This window comes from Cyanistes caeruleus, chromosome 21 (genome assembly GCF_971803275.1).
Source record: "Cyanistes caeruleus chromosome 21, bCyaCae1.hap1.1, whole genome shotgun sequence".
Taxonomy (NCBI): Eukaryota; Metazoa; Chordata; class Aves; order Passeriformes; family Paridae; genus Cyanistes; species Cyanistes caeruleus.
In genome coordinates this window covers 280,790-305,228 of record NC_141721.1, presented here as the reverse complement: position 1 = coordinate 305,228, position 24,439 = coordinate 280,790, and the positions used below count along the sequence as shown (strand labels likewise).

Below are 24,439 nucleotides of genomic sequence, written 5' to 3'. Positions count from 1 at the left end.
GAGTATTTCCACTTATCAAAGCTCACCTGTGATCATGGGTGCTGCTGCTGAGGCTGTGGTGAGAAGGAGAGCTGGTGTTGACTTTGCAAGCCATGATCCTCTTTGAGCGCTGTGGCTCTTCTGAATGGGCAGGGGATTGACTGAGCTGCAGCTCCCAGGCTCCCAGGGTGAAGGCAGCAGCCTCATGCCTTTATTGGGAGTGTTTCTTTGGATTAGAATTTCTGTTACAGGAAAGATGAGATACCAGAGAACAATCATCCCTACTCCAGCCATCAAATACCAAACCTGGAAAGAACTAAATTTTATCATTCTCCACCAGGGGTTTGGGGGTTTTTTGCATGTTCACAAAATAGAATTATCTGGCACGTGGCATCCAGAAAGAGTCCAGATGCTCCACAAAGACCTCAGGGTGGTCTGGGCCTGAGCCTGCAGTGCTGGGAACTCTGCTTGGAGCTAAGCAACAAAAGCTCCAAAAATGTCTTATAGTAAGCCAGTAGCCGTGCTTTAGCTGAAATGATTTGCAATGTGCATGAGTACACAGCAGCAGAGGTTGCAACGTCCTTCTGTGTTTGCACTGAAGTTTTTCACACATTGCTTCCCACATCTACATTTTGCATTTTTCAAATATAGTTGAAATACTGTTGCATGAGCTACTTCTCTGCAGATTCAATGATTTGTTCAGCAGCACCCAGAAAATTCTGCAGTGGGGGAAAAAGACAGCTTAGATGTCTTGGCATCAGAATGTTACAGACCAGGTTTTATGGTACACAGCCTGTCTTCCACACATTCCCCAGGGGGGCAGTGAAACAGCAACATCCCCTGAGTGCAGTGGGGATGGAGCCCAGTCCTGCTTTACCAAGAGGGGAGCTTGGCCAAATCTTCCTGGAAGCTGGTAAGAGACAAGGGAGGCACTTGGATACCAGTGTTCAAAGGGCAGTTGGTGTAACAAGCCTTGTACTTTTTTTTCACCTTACAAAATGCAGAAATATCTTTCTCACAAGGTGTGTAGGGAGCAAAGAATCTGCAGGGGGCACAGGGGTGGCCAGGAGCCAGGCAGTGGCCCAGGAGCAGGAGGGTGATGTTCCTGTGTTTGAGGAGTGTTGCATGAGCTGGTGCTGCTGCAGGTTGGATCAGCTGCAGTTTGTGGCCACACACAAGGTGGGATAGCAAAAACACTTTGTGCTTAACACAGAGAGGGCTGGCTCACGGCTGGGGAAAGCCTGTCTGGGGCCACACAGACCCTGTCGTGCCTCCACATCATGCTCCAGGCAGGTCGTGGCCCTCTGGAAGCAGGGACATGTCTCCATAGCCCACTGGAGAGCAGGGCCAGGAGAAAACCAGCCAGAAAACCAAAGAACTGGAGATACCAGCAGTGTCCAGCCAGATGAGAACCTGCGCTGAGCAGCACCTGTCCCCTGCCAGAGTTCCCCATGGCTTCTCCAAACCCTTCATTCCTCACAATTCCCTGCCCTGTTTTCTATCTGATGGTGAAGGATGAAGCATCACATGTCCAGCACCTCAGGAGCATTTCAGAGCCACCTTCCCAGCAGCCGTGGGATATTTCAGTGTCATTTTCTCTCATCTCCTTGCAAATCCTCGTCTTTTGGATTTGCTGTCAAAGGTGAGGAATTGTGCCGCACTGCACCCTGGACCCGGCTGCAGCCTTGGATTTTGGAGAGCTGATCCTCTGCCTTGGGAGTTTATTTTCCACTCACATTCCTCCCTGTCTCAGTTTTGCAGGAACATTAATTTCTCCCTGGCTGGGAGGCTGGAGAAGCTGAGCTCATCAAAGGACAGTGAGCCAGGGCCATCAGGGCTACTGAGCTGATTATTCTCCTCCTGGAATAGCTGGGCTTGTGTTCCTGGGATTCATAATGGTGCTTCCACAGAGGGTTTAAAGATAGAGAGGACCTGGTTTTGCAAAACTTCAATTTTAGCTGCATCTCATTTTAAACACCCAGTCAGGAGCACATGAAGAGCTGGCAGTGGTCAGAGGGTGTGCAGGAGAGGATGCCTGGGGAAATGCAGAGAAACAGCAAATGTGTAGTGACTGCTCCCCTGAATATTCCCTCAATATCTTCCAGTTCATGGCTCCAGCACGTCTCATGCTGGAGGCAAGATTTTTGAAGTTAATAGCCTCAGATGGATTTTTTCTTCCATGAATTTGTTATGTGGGGTGATAAAAATCAGATAAATGAGGAAATCACAAAATAAGGGCAAGTATCAGGCTGGAAGAGGATGGGCAACAGGAGAAAACGCTGAGTGATGGGAAGGGGAGGTGGCAGCACACAGCACATGTGGGGAAGGCAAGGCACAATGGAGATGTTTGTATCTGAAACCAGGAACAGCACAACATGCAGGAAGGAAGCAGGACAAGCATAGTGGGACACACTGCCTGTCAGAGGAGTGGCAGGATAACCAAACTCCACCCCAGGCATGTCTCTTACTTCTCCCATAGCTTTGGCAGCACTGTCCCTGTTCCCTGGTGGGGATGTGCTGGCTGGGGCTGGCTCTGCCCACTGACCAAAGAGGAGCTCAGGCTGTTTCTGCCTTGCTTTTGATATGCAGTGAGGGCACTGCAGAAGAGCAGCCTAAGGAAAATAACTTTGTCCTGTGGGGTGGTTGATTCCCTTGAAACTGTCTGGAAGAGCAGAAAATGGATTGGCAGTGACGGGCATAATTTCCTAGTGAAGAGGACTGAGAAGTTAAGGGAACTAATTACTAAAGTCAGGTGGAACGAGCAGCTAAAGGGCTTTGACATGGTGGAGGCTTGGGGACAATGATTTCAAATGAAGGAGAGGTGATGGGTTTAATATATCCAAGACAGCAGGAGAGCTGGGATAGCTTCACCTGGGAAATCACTCTGCAAGGTGTCTGCAAAGGGGGGCTGTGTTCAGAGATGGTTCCTGCAAAGCAAACCCAGGAGCTGGACCCTGGAGCAGCTGCAGATGGAGAAGTCAGGGCATCTTGAAATCACCAGTGGTTTACACACCTTCAAATCAGGTTTGTTTTCAAATCACCTGTGTGCCCACCTGCTTCCAAAAGCTACCTGAGACCTTCTGCTCATGGGGCTACCAGGTAAATTCCTCCTCCCTGCCTGGCTTTCAGCAGTGATTTCAAAGCAAGGATGGGTTTAGACTTTGGCTGTTCCCTGGGGCTGGCTGGGGAAGCCCTGGGCTGGTGGGTGCCAGGCACAGCCCCAGCCGCATTGCAGAGCACGGCTGCAGGCAGTGCCTGCCTGATTTACTGGCACTCGATGGCCTCCTGCAAGTTTTCTGCAGGACTTTAAGGATTGTGCTGGATGCTGGGTGTTGCAGAGGGATTTTGCCTGTGTGACCCATTTAGCAGCCTGGCTGGGCACCTCTCCCTGCAGCTCTCCAGTGCATTTGAAGATTTCAGGGGGAAAAGCAGCAGTTTTCTGGCAGCTGCCATGCTGAGGCTTTTCTTTCTTTGCTGTTCTCAATGCATCTTGGAGAAACTTTGGGCTCTACCTGTCAAAAGAGATGACAAATGATGCTGATACCCCTGTAATGGAGGCTTCAAAGACATGTGCCTGCTGCTCTCCTCCCTCAGCATCCCTGCTGTTCTGCTCCTGCCTTCCTGTCATTTTAGAAACTTTCCCTGTGGCAAAAGACCGCGTCATTTGTGTTAATTTTTAGGTTGATTTTTTAGTGGCCGAGGATGCTCCTGATCTGGGTAATGTGGCTGCCTGGAGACCATCTCCAGCCAGCTCATGGAAAACCTCTCTGACCAAGGAATGCATTTGGATTCCAGCTCCTACTCACACTTCTATATGTCTTCATCCAGATGGGTGACTTTGTGGGGAGCCTCTGTGTCTCTCCTCCCTGATGATTTCTTCCAGCTCCCCATGAAAAGCAGCGTGGGACCCCTGAGTGCAGCCAGCAGCGAGGCTGCGCTGCGCAGCGCGGGATCCTTAAGGAGCTGCAGAGTGGTTGATAAATTAAAAGCCATTTCATTATAGGAAATGAATGTTTAATGAATGTGGGATGACGTCTAGACAGCCCTTCAGTTCCAGGCTCTCCGTGGTCTTGGAGGAGGGCTCAGCTGACACAGCCAGTGCTGGTTTAGAGCCAAGGGGAAGGTTTGGCAAAGCTTCCGTGGCAGTGAGGTCCCAGCACGGGACAGACGTCCTGGCACAGCAAGGATCCCCTGCCTCCTCATCCTCTCGCTGCTGCTGTCCCTTGTGCCTCTCTGGGCAAAGCCCCAGGGAGCTGTGGCCGCAGAGGGACGTGCAGGCACAGGGGAGCCTTGGCCCCATGCCTGGCCCCAGCCTGGAGCACACAGCCACACTCTTCTGCTCCGTGGCACCTTGCCCGGGGAGGTGGCAACATCCACAGAATGGGAAGGGACCTGCCAGCCTTTGCCATGTCTTGGGCTCTGGAGTCGTGACATGAAACCTGAGCTGAGCTGGGGACAGCCTGGCGTGGTGGGGGTGAGGGGTTATGAGCCTTTGCATCCTGCCCTGATGAAATTGTTTATGGCTACAGAAATGGGGTTTCAAATGCAGAAATTTGAATGTAGGTACCCAAAATATCCCCATGCCACACTGGAGGTGCTGACTGTCCCCTCCTGAAATGCTGCTGATGCCGTAAGCCCTGGCTGCCTGCTGGGGGAGGCAGGAGCACATCAGCTCTCCTGCTCCCATCTCAGCACAGGGGCTGCTGGCTCACAGTGCGAGCCCCATCTCAGGGCAACCACAAACAAGAATTTTGAGGCCTCTTGGCAGTGGCAAGGAGGCGGAAATAATGCACTTTGACTTCATCACAGCCTGCTTGGCTCTGGGGGTGGCAGCAGGGGGCCAGCCTGAGGCCCTGTCATGCACAGCACAGGAGATGCTGGCAGGACCACTCTCTCCATGGACCTGCTGTGCTTTGTCCCCTCTTTATCACCTGCAGTGCCCCCTTTGTGGATTCCCAGGCCGAGGAAGTGCTTTGCTGCTCCTGGAGCTGGTGATGGGGGAAATGGTCTCCAGGACACCTCACTGTCCCTGTAAATCTGCAAGGATGGGGCTGATGCTGCAGGAGCTGGTACTGGGCACAGAGCTGTGCTCATGGCTCCCAAAGGAGCTTCTTGGCATCTCTGAGATGCTGGGTCCAGGGATTTCCTTTGTTTCTGGACCTACTCTGACCATCCCTGGATAAGCCCTAAGTTGTTGGAGAGCAGGGGAGGACATCCAGGTGCTGTAGTGTGATGTCCCCAGGATTGGTGGCCTAGGAGAGAAAAAAAAATAGAGGAAGATGTATTTTTGCTTTCCCATATGTGGGTAGCAGTACAGTCTCCTTCTCTGGGGCATTTCACTCCAGCTTTCACAAACCTGGGATTTCTGTGGGGAGGGTGGACATCTACAAACCACGCTGCCAAAAGCCTGTCAGCTCGTGGCACGTCATATCCTGGTGTCTCAAGGGGTTGATGGGACCAGAGACACCACGTGAGGCTGATGGAACGGCTGGGTGTCATCTTCTGATTTTTGTTGTTGTTTTCAAACTCCTTCAGCTGTGTTTTCCCTCTCTGCTTTGTCAAGGCATTTCCATACAGGTGTGGGAGGCTGGGAGAGCCATGGGCATGGCACCATGCTGGGGAATTCAGCAGCAGGGCACTTTGTGGTGCTGGTCTCATGCCCTGTCTCTACAATGGACACGATGGAGAAACCAGTTTTGTTCAAAAGTGTAATAAGTTTTAGCCAGTCTCAGACATCCTAGAGCTGAACTCCTGTCTGAGCACTTGCTACCCAGAAAGCTTGGGCAGCATTCCTTTGGGAGTGAGGGATGTTTCCCCTCCAGCTTTGGCTGCAAAACTGCAGGACAGAGCTTTGCACACCGGGAAGGTCACGGCCACTCAGACTTGTTGGGCTCTGGGAGTGGGTCCTGCAAGACCTGCCTGGCTGCTGGGAACACATGTGGCTGGATCTTCCTGAGGCACTGCCATATGGCAGCTGTGAAGCAACAGCTCAGCTCTGAGCTTTGCTAACGCCCAGAAATCCTCGCTGGAGCCGGCTCCGGCAGCGAGCCTGCGGTGAGCTGCTCTCGGCAGGAAGCAGCAACCACAAAACTCTATATACAGCTCCTGACAGAGCTGCTGCTGCTGCTGCTGCTGCTGCTGCTGCTGCTGCTGCTTTTGAGGTGGCAAAATGAAGGTGGTGTTTGCAAAGAATCTTGCATGTCACCTTCTTCTGGAGCCAAGGCTGACACAGAGAGGAAGATCTGGGCTCTGGCTCCTGGGTACTCTCCTGGGCCAAACACGAGTGCTGGCGTGGGGAAGAGGCCAAGGAAGTCTGGTTGTCTCCAGAGTTGTGTGTTGCTGGAGGCCACTGGGTCCCTTAGCCGTGGGGAGCAGCACACATCTGCGGTGCCAAGGGCTGTATTCTGCCTGCCTGGGTCTTGCTGGCTCTGCCTGTGTTTCACCTGAGCCTGTTTGGATGGTGGCATAGCTCAGAATAACAGAAGGGTCTGGGCTTTTTCCCTGGATGGAAGCTAAAAGAATTCTTAAAGCCATGGAGATGGCAGCTGTCACCCTCAGGGTGGCCTCAAAGGCCAGTTGTCCCCCAGTGGACGTGCAGCCCTTTGGCTCCTCCTGAAATCAGTCCCCACGTCCCAAACTTTGCCACCAGCACCCTGACCCTGCCAGCCCTTGGCACGGGCTCACCACGGGGCTGGGGCTGCTTTGAGGCTGCAGCCCCTCTGCCACTGCCCCTGGGGAATCCTGTGATCCTGCAGGACCTGCAGCCCCTGCCCCAGGCAGGTGAAGCCCTGCCTTGCCTCTCTGTGCTGTTTTGCAGAGTGGGGCTGACTACAGCTTCCTGGTGAGCCAGAACACAAAGCTCCTGAGCGCGCTGGAGGACCTGCGGCACCGCTGCTCCAGCCTGGCCCAGGAGAACAGCTTGCTGGTGAGCAGGAGATGTGCTTGTGGGGTGCTCTGTGGGGAGGGAGTCCTGGACACACAGAGCTGCTCTTGGCTGCCAGCTCAGAGATCACAGAATCACATGCTGAGTGGGAAGGCATCCACAAGAATCATCAAGTCCAACTCCTGGCCCTGCACAGAACCATTCCCAAGAGTCACACCATGTGCAGGACTGTTGTTCGAATGCTTCTTGAATTGACGGGATAATCTGGGCAGTGCCAGAGGACAGAGGAGGTCTGGGTGCTCTCTGGGTCCCCTGGGTGCCTGGACCCTTCCCCGCAGTGCAGAGCAGGGCTGGCCATGGGAGAGGAAGTTGCTCTTGTTTCCTCTTTAACTGGAAAAGCAGAAACACTGATTCACTCAGCCTTGGCTCTGGGTGACAGTGCAGCACTGCCTCCTGCCCCCGTGAGAGCCCAGCACCAAGATCCTCCCCAGCTGCACCCCAGAGCCAATCCAGGCTGCCACAGCCTGGGCCATCTGCCTTCTGCACCCTCCCTCACCCCTGGCTCCCCAGGTGGGCAGCCAGGATTCTCAGGAAAGAGGGGATGTTCCCCTCCTGCATCCTCCCTGGAGAGCATCACCCTTTACCCAGCCCTGCAGTGTGGGGGTGCAGCCCAGCCATACTGATCTGAAATCAGTATTTCAGATTTATATCATCCCATTCAATCCAAATCAATCCCATTGCATATTTTAGATAATTTTCTTACACTAAAAGCATAAATTCAGCATGACCTGGACCCTGAGGGGTTACCCCTTATCAGTCAACTGGATTTTAGTGAAGCATAAGCCTGTGTGTCAAATTTGACTCTCAAAAATCAGTCTCAGCCTTCCAGCCCAGAAGCCCATGGTGCACTTTCACAGGGGGAGGGAAGGAAATAATCGTGAGGATCACTTGACCTGATGTTTCTGCTGATGTGGAAATACAGCACAACACATCTGGGTTTGACCTTGGGAGAAGGAGCCATTGGCAAGCGGCAGCTTATTGGAACAGACAGATAACAAATAAAAGGGGATTAAGAGCAAACAGAATCAATAGGAAAAAAAAGGAAATTTGCTTTGCAAATATCATAAAGTCCTTTGTCGCCTTCTCCTGCTCATACTTTGGTGTCAGGACAGAAAGGACACAGATAAGCTTGTGGTGGTGCAGTACAAATCCTCAGGGATGTGTTGAGTCCTGTAATCCTGGGGAAATAAACTGGGAAGATTCTGGGAGAGAAAGCCCAAAGGGTGGGTGGCCAGGATACCTGATCCTGGAGTCAGGTTGAATCCTAGAAGAGCCTGCAATGGGGATGTGGTGGATGGAGAGAGACCGTGTGGGATGGTCTGGGGTGGGGTGAGAGGCATCTCATGGGGACTGAGAGATCACATTAACAAATTACCAGGAAAACACAGGACTGGAGAGGCAACAGAGATTGGTGTTCAATGGCTGGGATAGTTCTAGGAGAACAGGGGCCTGTGTGCCCTACGCAGGTCAGGTAGAAGCAGGGATGTTGGCTCCTGAGCAAAGCCTTACCTCCAACTTCTCCTTCTGCTCTCCAGCGCAGGAGCTGCTTCCCCCAGACAGAGGAGAAGGTGAAGCACCTCAAGAGGAAGAACGCGGAGCTGGCGGTGATTGCCAAGCGCCTGGAGGAGAGAGCCCGGAAGCTCCAGGAGGCAAACCTCAAAGTGGTGGGTGCTGGGACCTTCCATGGCTGGGGAGCTGGGCTGGAGAGCACCTCACCACCAGGACCTTTGGTTTTCTACTTCCATTGAGCTAGAAAGGTCTTTCCTTTCCCTTTTTCTTAAACCTACAGCAAACATGCTTTGCACGTCATAGCAGAGCAAGAATCACCAACCCAAGCCATCGCCAGCTTCTCTACTCTTCTTGGGGACTGATTTGAAGAATTTCTTCCTGCTTGCTTTCTTACTGTAAAGTCATAGTTTAAAGTAATTAACTCAGGTTTCTTTGGGCAAGTCATGAAAATAATTCATCTGACTTCATCAGAAAGAAACAGGAAGGATTTGAATAAGAAAAGGAGTGTGGTGAAGCAAAACAGGAAGGGGTGAGAGACAGCTCTGTCCCATGCACACATTGCTGGAAATGCTGTGCAAACCACAGGACTTCTCCCTTTTCCAATCCAACAGCAGCTTGTTGTGAACCCTGTGTGACATGGTGCAGCAGCAGTGGGAGGTGGCTGTAGGGTGTGGCAGCTTGGGCACACCTTCCTGAAGGAAAGCAGGGATTGGGATGGGGAATTAAAGTCATTTAGGGTAGAAAGGAGGAAGTGAAAGCTGTGCTGGTAGAGCAGGTAGGGGGATTTCCTGGCACTGCTGTCCTGTCTGTCCCCAGGCACTGTGTCGCCGGTCTGCCACTGGGTTTTGGAACGTACTGGGGGACAGATGGACTTGTCAGATACTATGTTACAAAAAACCATTTGACACACTCTGCAGACCCTCCAGCACCTATGCAAATATTGCTTTGTTTGTTTCCCCAGTGAAACTTTGGAGTGGGGACAGTTGAGGGCCTGTGCAAGTCCTGGAGAGCTGATGTGCTGGGCTCCTGTGCTGGCCCAGATGTCCTGACAGCAGCAAGTGCTGGCATGGCTGAGCCCTGTGCAGGCTGGGCTGGAGCTAGACCCAGAGAAGGGGCCCTGAGGAGCCAGGGCCACACAGCTTCTGCACGTACATGAGAGGCTTGGGAAGACCTGGGGAAGAAAACTTCACACAGAGGATTCCTTCTGCCTGATCTGGCAGCAGAGGATCCCCTTCCCAGACTGTCAGCTTTGTGCAGATGAAAAGAGCTGGGCAGAGAGAGGCATGGTAGGATAAAGCCAGGGACTGGATGTATCCTCACTGCCCATAGGGCTGGGATGAACAGGCAGTTTGAGCTGCCGCTTCATCCAAGTCTGTGGTGCTGGTACTCAGTGGGAGAGCCAACTCCAGGCATGGGGACATCTCAGGGACACTGTGCTGGGCAGTCTCAGCTCCTGCCTGGGCAGAGCCTGTACTCAGCCAGCTGCAGGTCCCTGCCTGCCCCACTCCCCGTGAGCACACTGCCATCTCCACCTTATGCTTTCCTCCCTCCCAGGGAGCATGTGAACCCAAACTGCTTTCCTCCTGGCCCTCCCTGGCTGGGCTCCCCTTAGCCTCTGCCTTTCCCTCTATCTTCTGCCCATCCATGCTGAAGCTCTTTCCTACCAGAAACCCATGGAATCTCTGTTTCTCTTCCTGGTTTGGCCACCTCTCTCCTTGATCCCATGCTATATTTGATCCCAGGCTCATCTTTCCTGCCATTCTCCCCTTCTCTCTGGTGCCTTCTCTTGTCCTTTTTACCTCATCCTGTTTTTCTCTCCTTTCCCTCCCCACTTCTGTCCTGCCTGCAGCCCCTGTGCTGGCTGTACCTACTGAGTACCTTGTCCTTCCCACCTCTTCTTTGAGCCATTTTTCTATCCAGCCTTCCCTCTTCTATTTTTCCATAGGTCTGTCCTTTGGGGTCGGGCTGCATTTTCTGACAGTGCTCGCTGTGCTGGGTGATGGGGTGGTGATAATGGAACATGGTAAGGGGATGGTGGTTATTGGACACCAAAGGGTGTGGTTATCACACACAAACACACCTCACTGCTCTCTGGTGTAGGTAACTGCTCCGGTGCCTCTGAAGGGCTCCAGCCTGGAACTGTGCAAAAAAGCATTTGCCTGCCAGCGTGCCAAGGACCTGACAGAGCAAGCCAGTGCTCTCCTGGCAAAAGACAAGCAGATTGAAGCTCTGCAGCAGGAGTGCCGGGAACTGCAAGCTAAACTCTTGGCAGGGAAGGTGAGACACTTTGTGGGACATCACTCTGGGGCTGGGGACAAGCACAACAGCAGTGATGGAAGTGGTGTGAGGGGAATTAGTCTCAAGTGCAGGCTAAAAATAGGGGAGTAGATTTGATGTGTGAGCTGAATGGGGACACTTGGAGGAGTGTGTGGTAGAGAATGTCCAGATCTCTCCAGAAGAGTGTGTTGGGGGATACCCTGCTTGTCCCTCCATCAGTTCATGGATCTGAGCTGCCATTTCCAGCAATGACTAAAATTCCTTCCCTGGAAACCCCTGAGAAGCCACAGACACAGGGTGACTTTTCAAAGGGCTGAGCTGCAAGCAAGATGTAGAAGCAGGGCCTCCTTTTAAAGTGTTTCTTTGAGAAGCCAACCAGCATATTCCCAAAAACCAGTCTAGATCCCAAGCCTTGAGCTGCAGCTTTCTGAGGAGTCACAGCCACCATGAGACTGGTGATAATTCAGTGCCTCCTGACATGTTTATGACGAAAGCTACAAATCACCAAGCAGGGCTGGGTGTTCATGAAACCATCCCCAGTGCTGGTGTCTGCTCCTGGGCTGATGATCTCCATTCCCCTCAGTACCAGCACAGCCCATGCCAATATAAATGGTGGGATAAAGTGGTAATTCAGCTCATCCCAGAATCTAGGACTGGTCAGTTGTGTTGCTCCTGCAAAGCTCTTCTCTGTGATGGCTCTGAAAGGAGCCTCTGCAGGCAGCTGGGGCTGGTTCCCACTCAAGGTGGCTAAAACATCTTTGATTCCCAAACTGGATGCTTGCTGTTTAGGTCACTTCAAATCTCCAGAGGAGCTCAGTAACACTTGGGCCCATGCTGGTTTCCCCGTTTTGCTAATGCAAATGTGGTCAAGTGCTGCCCTACCTCTCTGCCCCCAGCTTAGCTGAACACTTGCACTTCTATCTGTCCTACTTATGTGGTATTTAGGTGACAAATACTTCCTCACTGAAAACAGCTTTATTTTTGTCCCTGAGCTCCCCATATGTTCAGTTCAGCTGCATGTTTGAAGGCAGATTCTCAGTCTTTCTCTAGTATAGAACAATAGTGTGTATTTGGTGTTTGCATAGGGCTGCCCCATTGATCTTTCCTGGCATTAAACCACAGGACGAACTTATCCAGGTCTTTCTGTGCTCTACAGTGTCAGCAAGAAGTTTCCTTCCCATTCCTTTGATTTCTCACCTCAGACCCGCACAGAAAAGGGAACAGACCCTTTCCAAAGCACTCTGATTTTCCTAGCAGTGTGCTGGGCAACCTGAGCCAGCTAGGGACAGGAGAGTGACAGATTGCAAAGGAATGTGACAGAAGTGGGTGAGCAAGATTCATTCCTGGCTAAGAAAAAGCACATGGGTGCAACCCCCAGAGCTGACAAATTCAGTCACTGCCTTCCTAGGCTGACCTGGGTGACCTGGGTGACCACCCTGTCTCAAAAGGTGACCCTGTCTGTGACACCAGCACCTGGGACATTGATCCCTGAGCAGGGAATCCACAGAAGAGTAATATAGACCATTCTGTCTGATCTTGTTTTTCCCCATTTCTCTTCCAAGCAAACCACTCATTAAATTTTAATTTCTAGCTACTTAAAATTCCAAATCCCCCTAATCTGTCTGCAGCATGCAAAATGCATTATGCCAATGAAGGGTGTTTTATGCAGAGATATGATGTGCATGCTCAGAGTTTGTAACCAAATCAATTTTAATCTTGGGTATTTAAATCAGCAGAAATTTTTCAGTAGCTATGAAATGGATCCACTCAATTCCCTGTCAGTAGCAGGACTCACAACCTGCACCCTGGGCTGCAAATGCATTGGCCTTCTTTTGCAAAGCCAGACCTCTTAGGATGGAATAAAATAATTTCCTGAAACACAGCTCAGGAGCAGATCACTCACAGTGCCAGTGATCTGCTTCCAACCAAGCCCCAGCTCCAGCTAAATCCAGGCCACAATTTCTTGGAGCATGGGCTCTTGGAAATGGAGGACTGGAGGAACAGCTGCAGAGGATGGGTATAATAGAAACTGAGGGGAGGACTGAGCTTTTTTTTTTACTCCCTTATTCCCCCAGGCTCCAGACGCTGTCTGTTGGGAATAGCTGCCTTTTTGTGGTGGGGGAAGGGAGATTTTATACATAGCCCCAGCCAATTTTGTTTAAAGAACTACGGCCCTGATAGCCTGAACATGGGACTGGCACAGAGGGAGCCCAGCTGCTCACTTCTTGAATCTACAATCAGTTCCCATTAATGCTGCCTCAGTTTCCCCCTTGCAGCATTAGAGTAACCATGGTTCTCTCCACAAAGTGTATTTATAAAGCACACACTATTTTTAGGGCAAATAAGAAGCAAACAGGGAATCAGATTAAATTTGTCCTGGATACCAATTATGTCTTGAATTTTCTGGCTTAAGAGCTTTCCAGGGGAATGAGCAATGTCTCCTCCAACAGCAGATTTGTAAAGACAGGTTTTCATAATCTGATTTTGTATGTATGGACATGCAGCAGGTACATGTTTCTTCAGCTTCCTGAAATCTGGAAATCTGAAGAATCAAACAAGCTGGTGACATATTCTCCCTGGTTTTGTGAGTCAGATTGTGCCGGTTTCCTCCAAAAGCTGCTGTGTTTGGGTTGTGAGTGGATGGGAGAGACCCTTGTACTACAGATAGGTGTCCATCACACATATTGTCTCGAGAGGAGAGAGATCAAGAATGTTAGGAAACCAAGTATTATCGTGATGAAGAGCTGACCAAATCCCAGATGTTCTTCATTCCTGCGACCTCTCAAAGACCGGTGCTTGCCCACACACCCACACCAGGGAGCAAAGAAAGCAGCGAGAGCTCTGGTTTGGCTGGGCTGTGAAATTTTATTATCCTGCCACGCTCCCTGCCGGCCTATGCTGAGATGGCCCAAGCTTGGAAAAGCCTTGCACATCACGCTGGGAGAGCTGCAGGAGCATTACAGGCTGGGCTTTATCTTCACAAGGAATAATGTATTTGCATAAAGTGAGTTTTGACACTTTGGAGACCCAGGAATCAGCCATGCATGTGTGCCACGCTAGCTGGGTTTTCCCAGCCTCTCCTCTTTTGGAGTTTGCATGTTGAATGTGTCATGTCCCACCTTTTGGAGCTTGTCAGTGCCATGGTGCCATGGCTGGTTTCCCACAGGATGACCCTCACTGCCTGAATGTCATCGAATTTGATCGCTTGCTGCGGGAATCCCAGCAAGAGGTGCTGCGGCTCCAGAGGCAGATTGCGCTCAAGAATTTCAAGGAGTGTCTGCGTTCCTCCAAAATGAGCTCAGGCAGCACTGTGCCCAGTGCTGCCACACGCCTGGGACCAACAAATTCCTGCCTCACAAGTGCACCTCGACTGAAGGAGGCCTTGGGAGACCCAGCACTGGGAGGGAGAGCTCGCAGAGAGGTGAGACAACTGGGTCATCAATCGGAAAGTTTGGCTATTTAATTACCTAGTTAATTGCTGTTCTTAGGGAATTTCACTTGGAGAAGGTGAGGGCTGTGATTCACATCTGCTGCAAACAGGCGCAGTGCTGTTTCCAAAGAGATGGATTCCAGCACCAGGTCTCAGGGTGAGGAGAGATACGGATGCTGCTGGCAGCCCACACCAGCACAGGGACACTGAGCCGTGCCAGGAGCTCAGCTGCTCATTTTCCCTAGCACACGGCTCCCGTGCTGTGTTTTTCCACCTAGGAAAGCAGGCAATGTTTCTTTATAGAATCATGGAATGGTCTGGATTGGAGGCATCTTAAAAGCACATCTCATTCCAGCCCCTGCCACGGGCAGGGACACTTTCCACCATCCCAGGCTGCTCCAAGCCCTGTCCAACCTGCCCTTGGACTCTCACTGGGAAGGGGCAGCCCCAGCTTCTCTGGGCAACCTGTGCCAGGCCCTCCCCACCCTGCCAGCCAGGAATTCCTTCCCAATAGCCCATCTAACACTGCCCTCTGGCAGTGGAAACCTATTCCCGGTGTTCTGTCCCTCCACCCTTTGTCCCAAATCCCTCCCCAGCTCTCCTGGAGCCCCGTTTAGGCCCTGGAAGGGTCTCTGAGCTCTCCCTGGAGCCTTCTCCTCTCCAGGTGAAGATTCCCAGCTCTCCCAGCCTGGCTCCAGCGCAGAGGGGCTCCAGCCCTCGGAGCAGCTCCGGGGCCTGCTCTGGACTCGGTCCAGCATCGGGGTCCCTCCAGCTGGAGGCAGCTGCAGGGAGCAAAGGGGCGGAATTCGCCCTGGCCAGGTGCGGCCGGGGCCCCGCGCGGTGCGGCCGCGCTCGGAAGCGCCGGGGCCCCTCCGGCCGCAGTGGTTCAGCCCGGCAGATCCGGGGCCGCTTCAGGGCGCCGCCCCCGCCGCGGCCCCGCAGCCGACAGGTAAGGCCGGGCAGGGGCCGAGCGGGGCCGCACCGGGCCGGGGCTGGGCCGGGGGTGCCGCGGGGCCTCGGACGGGGCAGCGCCGCCATCGAGCAGGGCCGGGCTGCGCCGGGCGGCCCCGAGGCCCCGCCGGGGAGGGGCCGGGCCGGGCCGGGGCCTCCGCGGGGCCGGGCCGCGGCTGCCGCTGCGCTCCCCGGGCCGCCGGGTCAGGGGTCTCCGAGCCGCGGGCTCCAGCGGACTTGGCTCCTGGGGGCTCTGCGGGTTTTTCCCCGTGTTTTCAGAGTGATAGAATCCCACATCCCCCGCTGGGAGATCGGGCTGCGCATCTTTCCCCCGCCTTCCCTCCAGCTGCTCTCGTTGATTGCCCCTCGGCTCTTAGAGCAGATGCATTGAATATTCATTCCTTGTCCATCTACTCCAATTCACTCCTGGATTTATAGACCCCTCTCCTTCAGCCTTTTTTTTTTTTTCTTTTGTTTCTTTCCAGCCTCTTCCATTATTCAGTGTTCATCATTGTCTCCTTTGTGTGTTTTCTCTGTCAGTTTTGTGCTGGGGAAGCAGCGTGCAGCAGCATCCCGCTCGCTGTGGCATTGATTTATATGATAGCATAATGAAGTTTTCTCTCCCTTTCCCAAAAGGAATGCTTTTGTCTAAGCACTCTTTATTAAACGGTTATTAGTCTCTGTAATCACTCAGTGTCACGAGGCCCTCATCACTGTTTGTCTCTGCTACATCAGTACGTGCAGAGCACAGTTCCTTCTCCCTCATTTTCAGTCCTCTAGTTTTTACTGAATATTTACCCAAGAGAAAACCCTCCCCTTGCCCAGTGGTGGCTCAGTAGAGCCTGTAGCTCTCAGGCTTTCAGCAGAAGAGCTATGAATATAGATGTAGATAAAACCTACAAGTCTTTCAAGTCAAAAATCATGTCCCAGATACAGTGCTTAGACAGTGCCCTAATGACTGGCTATATAGGGAGCTCAGACCTCATCCCATGGATCCCCCAGCACTGAAGGGGTGCAGAATGAAATGAGGAGCCCCATGTCTAAGGAGAGGTCAGCTGAAGGCTAAGGCTGAGGTGGATTCATAAAGTCCTGCTGCTTCCTCATGGTACAGGTGTCCAGCTTTCTCCATGTCAAGTGGTGCAGCTCAGAGATCAGGAGTTCCCTGTGGAGCACTGTTCTCCTGGGTGGTACTGCCAGAAAAGTCCCTTTTGCCTTGGCGTGCTTTGTAGTCTCAGGATGTCCCTGAGCTCTCTGGCATCTCTTCTGCTTTCAGGTGGAGCCAGGTGTGCAACCACTGGGACCTGTGTCTGAAGGCCATGAAAATTTTCCTCCTAAAAATGCAGTAACAAACCAGGAGAGCATTAAACAGATACAGCAGCTGGTGAGTTATGAACCTGCTTTGGGGTAAGGAGCGTGCTACTTTCTTGTTTTTGTTGTGGGTTTCACATGTGCAATCCAGGTAGAGATTTCGGAGACTAAGTCATATTAGGTGCAGCTGCTCTGCAAAAGTGGGAAGTTTGGGGAATTGGTAGGGAAACACAGGCCATCTGCATGCAGAGTGTTGCTGGGTGGCAGCTCCAGGTGCTGGGCTGACAGGGGAATATGTCACTCAAATGAGAGGGAAACAAAAAAGGTTCCATGCTGTGTTTGGTTTAGACTTTTTTCAGCTAGGGACAGATGTGGATGAGGAACGTGTCCCTTGTGTACCCTAGCAATTAAGACAGTGCACAGGGAGGTTTAGCAGCTCCTGTTGATCTGACGGGTGGTGAGTAGCTGCAGATCAACAGGATGTCTGTGCTCTGTTAGGTGTCACTGGAATTGGAATAGGAGCTAAAACCATACAGCTGGTGTTTAAAGATGAAAAGTTTATACAGCTCTGTTGTTCTGTCCCCCACACCTTGTCGTCTCTACTGTTCTGTATAAATAGGAACAGTCCCTGCATGTGGGAGCAGAACTGTTTCCAGACTGAAGGCTTAGGGAAGAGAGGAATAGTTGTTTTATTTTTTGATTTTCCTAACTTTCAGAAAAATCTTCCTTGGCTTCTACGTTGTTTAAGTTTGTCACAAAGATATTTTCATAAGAAAATAAAAATAACTAATGCACTGGGTCTGAGAGGCTGGGCTTGAATTTCATATGCATTGTAAGAGTGTGGGCTTGCTGACCTACATCTGCTTGTTTCATGCAGGAAGTTGAACTCAAGAAAAAGCGTAAAAAATGTGAAAACCTTGAGCATGAAGTGAGGAAAAAGCATAAAAGATGCAAAGAACTAGTAAGTGTTCTTGTTGTCTATTGTTATGAGCATAATGGGAGAGGAGGAGCTAAGTAGTTGTGTGCCTCTTGGTTTCTCTTCAGTTCATCTAAATAAGGAATCACTGGTGTTTCTATTTATTTGAGCAGTGTCTCAAATTTGGGGCTCCAGCCCTTAAGGCTGGGATTGTTTATGTAGTCTTTCAGCTACCTGTGGGCTGAATACAGCTACACAAATCACTAAATGAAATTCCATGGCCTTTGCTAATTTGGGGAGATATTTAACTATTTTCACAGGTATTGAAATGGTAATAACACCATCCCACTGTCATTTTCTTGTGCTTCTTGCTGGCTGAAATCCTGTTTAATTTCAGAGGGGTTTTCCAGCTCATAGCAGAACATCTGGATTTGTCCCTTCTGTTTCTGTTTTGTTTTGCTCAAGATATCACAGACTGGTTTGGGTTGGAAGAGACATTAAAGGTCATCCAGGTCCAACCCCGTTGTCTGGTCCAGGGCTGGGTTCTGTTTGAGCAGTGCTGCTCACTGTTGCTTCCCAGCCCTTGAGCAGTGTTTCACCAGCATCCTGCACCATCAGGAAACAGGAGCAGTGGAGCTTCTCTGCAGGATAATCTGGGGGAGTTAGAGGGTCATGGTGTAATTCCTGCTCTTTCTGGACAGGAGATCCAGCTGCAGGAGGTGCAGAGTGAAAATGCACGACTGGCTGAAGAGAACTTGCAGCTGAATGAGAAGGCTGGGTGGGCAGGACAGGTAAAAGCAGTGTCTTTGTCAGGTTGGCAGCATTGGCTTTTGCAGAACTCTGAGAAGAACAGGCTGTTCTCAAGTTTCCAGCTCAGTAATGGTCATGTGCTGATCTGGGCTTCTGTTCCCGGGTTCTTCCCTGGACAAATCTAATGCACAAGAGTTAGAAAGTCATTTGTCAATTTGCCACCATGCATAAGGCTTCCTACATATTTAATAACTGCTGTACATGGAAATGTTTGTCTTTGCTTGTGTTGTTGATAGTCACCAAGCCATAGTGCACCCTGGAACCAAAAATTCCTTGTGGTAAATGGAGGAGGCAAAGATAATTTCAGCATGCTGCTGAATTTTCTGTACTGTTCTCTGTGTTTAATCCTACCATGTAGGATTAAAAATACTTAGAGATACTGTGCTTGGTTTTTTTATCTCTTTGTTCTGTAGCCTGTTCCCATCCCAGCCTCTTCCTCCTTGCAAAAGGGAGGACAGATGAATCTAGGGAGAGAAGCAGTGTGCAAATAAAGTGTTACACATTGAGGCCTGGGACAAATGCTCTTTTATTTGTTTTTAAGTGAAAACCTGTAGGAGAGGAGGTTCCTGATTTTGGTATCACTGCCAACAGAAAGCACAGAAATAGACTGGTCTCTGTTGTTTTTACAAGGAATATCTTTGGCTGCTTGTGCTCACTGAAAATCCTTTCTCTTCAGGTTGAATCTGAGAATGCTGACCTGAAACTGCAGGTTGTTTTAGTGACTAAGGAACGGGATTCAGTAATTCAGACAAATCAAGGACTCCAAACCAAGCTGGAGAATCTAGAGCAGGTGCTGAAGGTCAGTAGGATCCACATGGCTGGAAGGACTGTCCTAAACCAACTGCTGCCTTTGAATGGCACTGGTTGTCCGTTTGCCTTTTTTGACCGTTCTTTTGTCTCTGTGCTTCCAGTGGGAGTTCTGCTTCTGCAGGATCCTGGAACACGGTTTTCTAAAGTGGGCAGAGATGCTTTGGAAAGGCTGCATCAGAGATTTGGGTGGGAGATAAGGTGGCCATCACAGACTTGAGGGTTTTCTCTGACAGTGTTGCTCTGCCTTGCGATGGGAATTTCTTACTTTGTGCAATGATGACATTAAATACAGGCCCTGCTTTGGCTTTGTGGCCATCAGTAGAACACAGGACAGGGTTTCAGTAGTGTTACCCTTCAGCTGTGTGTGCCTTGTCCTGCAGCACATGAGAAATGTGGCTGAGCGGAGGCAGCAGCTGGAAGTGGAGCACAAGGAAGCGCTGCTAGTCTTGCAGGAGAAGCAGGAGGAGGTCCAGCGGTTGCAGCAGGTACGTGGGGTGTGACAAGGGGATGTTTTCCTCTCTGAATGGACTCCTGCACCTTGTTTCCTTTGGAGGTGTGCATGAAGGAGGCAGATGTGAGTTTACAGAGTAAGAGTGTCTGAGTCCGGGTGAATTCTGGTATCTGAGCAAAGTGAAGGGCTTTGCTTATGGATGTCAGTTCTGACCTCTCCCTGCTATATGTCCAGAGCCCAAAGATTCTCCCAAGCTGTAGAGTGGTTTAAATCATAAAATCATGAAATCATTAAGGTTGGAAAAGCCCTCCAAGATCAAGCACATCTGTTTCCCCAGCACAGCAAGGCCACCACTGACCCATGTCCCCGAGAGCCACATCTACACAGCTGTTAAACTGTCCCAGAGATGGTGACTTCACCGCTGCACTGGGAAGTCTGTGCCAGGGACTGTGAAGAAATTTTCTCAGTATTCAACCTGACCCTGCCCTGGCACAGCTTGATGCCATTTCCCATTGTCCTGTCCCTGTTCCCTGGGAGCAGATCCCAACACCCCTGGCTGTCCCCTCCTGCCAGGGACTTGTGCAGAGCCAGAAATTCCCCCTGAGGCTCCTTTGCTCCAGCCTGAGCCCCTTCCCAGCTCCCTCAGCTGCTCCTCACCAGACCTGTGCTTCAGTCTACAAAGGACTGCCAAGGTAGTCAGACAGAAGTGAACTCACATTGGCTGATTTCTGATTTACTCCTTATTTTTCCTTAGGCGCAGGCAGAGGCAAGAAGGGAACATGAGGGAGCAGTACAGCTTCTAGAGGTAAGACAGAAAGAAACAAGAGGGATTTGTGGCTCCAGATTTGGTACCTTTTGTTTATAATATCAGTTTGGATGCCTTGGGTTTTGTTGGTTCTTGTGCAAGATGCTGTAGTGCCTTGATCAGATGCAACATATTGCTGCAATGAAAGTAATATTTGGGTCAAAGTTGGGGGAATTATATCCTGGCCTTCTTAGTCCTTAGATAAGTTACTTCATTCAGATCATGCCTAAAATAGTCATGTAAATTACTTAACTATAATCATAGTCATAATTAGGTGTCTTAGAATTAAACTGTGAGCATCAGTGTATGGCATAATCAGGGGGTTTGTGATTCCTGTGCTATGTATTTCTTTTTTACATGTGCTTGAATTGCTTTTTGATGTGATCTTGATGAAGAATGAGTGTAGTCTATTTTCCTGTTTGAGGAGTTCTGTCCCATGATTGTCATAAGTGGAGTCTTTCTCCTTGGAGGTGTTCAGACCTGTACAGAGCTCTCAGCAGCCAACCCTGCTCTGAGCTGAGGGCTTGGATCGGGTGATCCCAGTGCTCCAGGTGATCTCCTTCAGCCTCAGGTTTCTGTAGTTCTGAGATAAGGCAGTGACAGGGGTGAGGAGGGTATGGAAAGGGGTGTGTGCAGAAATGCCATGGAGAGAAGCACAATCTTAGCTCCAAATTACATGAAACAAGATTTCAACTGCCTTTGGCACTGCCCAGATACAAAAGGAGACATCCTCCTTCCAGAAATCCAGTTTTGTTGGGAAATGAGGGGGCCAGAGCTCAGTTTTGCTTGTTTTCACTGATGTAAGAGCAGGATGCAGGACTGAGAAGGCTGTCAGCTGCTTTAGATCCTGTCACAGCCAGGTTCTGAGCTGTGCTTTGATTCACAGAACTCCATGGTCTCAGACCTGGGGAAGGTCTGGGCACAAAATGTCCATAACATTCATTTTTGAGTGGGTGCAATGTGCTGGGGAAAGGGGGCTTGAAATTTAGCAGCCAATCTAAGCATATTGTCATTTATCTCTAAGCACACTGTGATTTGGAGGCCCTCAGAAATGCCTGGTTATCTCATTCATGCATTTGGTGTGTAAGATTTAGCTTTTGTTTGGCAAGCAGATGATTCTGGGAATGAGGTGGGAATCTCAATATAGAACAAGGCAGACATTGTAATTTGGTGAGAAAACAATTTCATTCAAATTGAGGGTTGGGTTGTCTTTGGCAGAGTGTTGTAGTGTAACTGCTGATGTGGTTTGATATCTCTTCTTGCTTTTCTTCTTGCTCCCAGAGTACTTTGGATTGCATGCAGGTACTGCTTTAATGCTGTCAAACAGGACATTTTCCCCTCTGTTCTGACTTTGACAGTTGCTTGATATTCTTGTTTTAACTATACTCTGGAAAAGATTGCAAGAGTGTTACTGTCAAGAAATAAATGTAATTAGAGGAGCTCCCACTATGAGTTTGATGGAGCAGCTGCTTTTCTCTTTAAGTGCCTTGCTTTCTTGACCAGTTAGAATTAAGAGCTTACTTTTTTTGGCACTTTCAGATTTTTAGAATTGTCCAACTGTGCTCCTTCTTCACAATTAAGTATCTTTGCAGTCCAAGAGTGAAATGTTTCCTTCAAGCCCCAAAGGCAGTGGTGACACCGTTGCAAATGAGTGTCATGGAGAAGAAGATGGGTTCTGCTGCCTTAGTAATCAGGTGGAAGATGGGAAACAGAGATTGTGGATAATACTTTTCCCAGAAGAGGTGGTAACTAATGAAGTTCCAGCCTGGGAGCTGTGCTAGCTGGCCTGTTCACGGGTGGTTTGGAAAGAAGGCTGATTTAGAAGTGCTGAGGTTTGTAGCTGATAGAAAGCTTCTTTAAAACCTTCTGATCTGGCAGAAATCTCAGGAGGAATGGGGAGATAAAATGCAGATGACACTGACTGTGCAAAGGCACGTGGAGGAGAGAGAACAGGGACTAAACATGCCCAGTGGTGGGCTCAGAATTCCCTGCTGGCACAGGAGGTGCAGGGTTGGAGATAGGGGATTTTTAAAAAAAATGTCAGCCACAAGTTAGTCAAAAAAGCAGTAAAGTGATGGGAACTCTCAGGAAAGGACTTTATTGGGGTATGCTGACATCCTATAGAAGTTGTGCCCACAATGATGTGGTTAGGGCTGTTCCTTTAATTCCTTTGGCATCTGCCCTGCTTTTAGCAAGTGCTAAAAGTGCTTGGACTGCAGACCTATAGAATTCCCTTCTAGAAAGATGGGAATTCTCTGATCTCAAAAGTACATGGCAGAAGATATGGAGAAAGGGAGCAAGGGACATCTGAAAGGAGAGCATGAGCTGGAGAAGTGGAGCAGACCAGCCAAGAATGAGAGTATCTTAGAAGGTGGGGCTGAACTGGTGTTGGTTGGGTGTGTGAGTTGGTGGTTAAACTGACTCCACCAAGCTCTGTTCCTGCTCTTGCAGCCTCTTCTGGAAGTCCAGTCCCTGTTGTGGGAGACTACTCTTTCTCCCCCTTTGGGGTTGGGCTTAGACACAGAAATCTTGTCTGTGTCTGGAGTTTGATTCCTGCTAGTCCCCTGAACTTCCTGGCCATGTCCTTGGGCCTTCTCTTTCTTATCCTCCTGCCTCCCAACACTGTCCTGGAAACCTGCTGCTTCCCAGCTGTGTGCAGTCCCCTGCAAGTAGCTGCTAGAAGTACACCTTGTGTATGATGTGGCAGTAGTATTTAAGGCATGTTTGTATGTTGTTTGGAATAACAGATTGAAAAGACACCTGACTAATTAGGTGTCTTAGAATTAAACTGTGAATTATCTGGGCTGTTGTCTTGGCTGCCAGTGTAAATGGATTTAAACTGTGGTTTATGAATTTACAGGACGAGGTACTATTATGGTGCTATTAAACACAATTGCATCTGCTGGCTCATGTCTCCAGAGAAGACAGGAAATCCCCCTCTGGTGCTGCAGGCATTCTGTACCTGTCTGTTGTTGTAGGCTCTGTCCCAAGGTGGGATCAGGGATGGATGTTGGACTTGAGGACAAAGCCCTCCTTTGATCCAGTGCAACTGTTCTTACTGTTGAGGGTTTCTTTTCTATTAAGATGTAATGTTGTGGGGGAGAGGTGTTTATGTGAAAAACCTAAACTGTAAGTAAATTCCAACACTCATAATGGCAGAGGAATCCTCTGCACCGTGGCTTAGTAAACAAGGTCTTGATCCTGAGCAAGTGGATAACACAGACACATCTGGAAGTTAGTCCTGGCATCTGAATTCAGTTCAGAGATAGTTCTTGCCAAACTTGAGAGGCTTCATCAGGCTTTCCTTAGCACATGAGAGCACCTTTGGACTTGGGAAGAGAAGAAGTAATAAACGCAAACGCCTAAAACAGATATGTCACAGTCAAATAAAAATGCATGACCCTGCTAAATCCTTAGGGAGCAGCTACAAAGGTTTTATATTGCTCTGAGACCAAAGAGAGAGCTTTTTCTGTGTCAGAAATGTTATTTTTAGAGCTGCTTAAGAGCTCAGACTTTCTGTCTCATGTAATATTTCAAGGCATCGTTTATTTTTTAGTTGGCTGGAGAAAAAACTCTTCAAATACATTTGGTAAAATGGAAATTTTTGAAGAGTGCAGTGTGGTCATCTGTTTTGGTGCATCTTACTTACAAGAAACAGTGAGAGAAGGGGAAGGAGCAGTTGCAAACACCTGGGAATTGATCTGCCTACAAGCTGGGGGAATGTGGGGATGTGTAAAGACAGCCAGGAATCAGCCATGTTTTGTAAGGGGAAGTTCTAGAGACAGTGAAAAGGGAATATGGGAAAATACAAACTGTTCTCTATCAGGAATGTTTCCATAGTGTTTCCCAAGGCTCCTTGGCACCTCGTCTTGCTGAGGTGTAACTAACTTTCTTCTCAGCATGCATTTGCCTGGAGTAAATCATCCCTGTAGGATCAGGGAGGAAAGTGTGTGGGCTTCCCACATCAAAGGAGAGTTCTGGAACATGGGGCTGTGTGCTCTCTGCCCTTCCTAGTGCCTGGAGGAGACAAGGTCTGGAGGGACAGTTGGTAGTCCTGCCTGGAATGGTGGGGAGATCAGGTTAAGGTTCTGGGGACTTGCTTGAGCCTCTGGAGCGATGGATAAAACTGGGAGAGCAATTCCTTTTGAAGACATGATTGTAATGGTCCAAAAGCCATATAAAGCCTTCTGAATCTTTTTAAGGCTTATTTATCTCTGACCTATCTCATCTAATCTTGTGCAGGGCTGAGA

At 49.9% G+C, this 24,439-nt stretch overlaps 1 protein-coding gene across 14 annotated transcripts in view; it reads left to right on the top strand.

Annotated features, from left to right (window-relative positions):
* TSPOAP1 (TSPO associated protein 1) overlaps window positions 1-24,439 on the top strand; it is a 55,291-nt gene that overhangs the window by 4,609 nt on the left and 26,243 nt on the right. For 13 of the 14 annotated variants that reach the window (XM_086859397.1, XM_023939021.2, XM_023939024.2 and 10 more), the window contains exons 2-11: window positions 6,797-6,904; window positions 8,458-8,586; window positions 10,532-10,708; window positions 13,875-14,129; window positions 16,363-16,470; window positions 17,275-17,358; window positions 18,015-18,104; window positions 18,800-18,922; window positions 19,314-19,418; window positions 20,139-20,189. In XM_086859397.1, the coding sequence (XP_086715523.1) occupies window positions 6,797-6,904; window positions 8,458-8,586; window positions 10,532-10,708; window positions 13,875-14,129; window positions 16,363-16,470; window positions 17,275-17,358; window positions 18,015-18,104; window positions 18,800-18,922; window positions 19,314-19,418; window positions 20,139-20,189 (1,230 nt within the window). Of the gene's footprint in view, window positions 1-6,796; window positions 6,905-8,457; window positions 8,587-10,531; window positions 10,709-13,874; window positions 14,130-14,839; window positions 15,088-16,362; window positions 16,471-17,274; window positions 17,359-18,014; window positions 18,105-18,799; window positions 18,923-19,313; window positions 19,419-20,138; window positions 20,190-24,439 lie in introns of those variants that run through there. The other variant, XM_086859402.1, reaches the window with a different exon arrangement.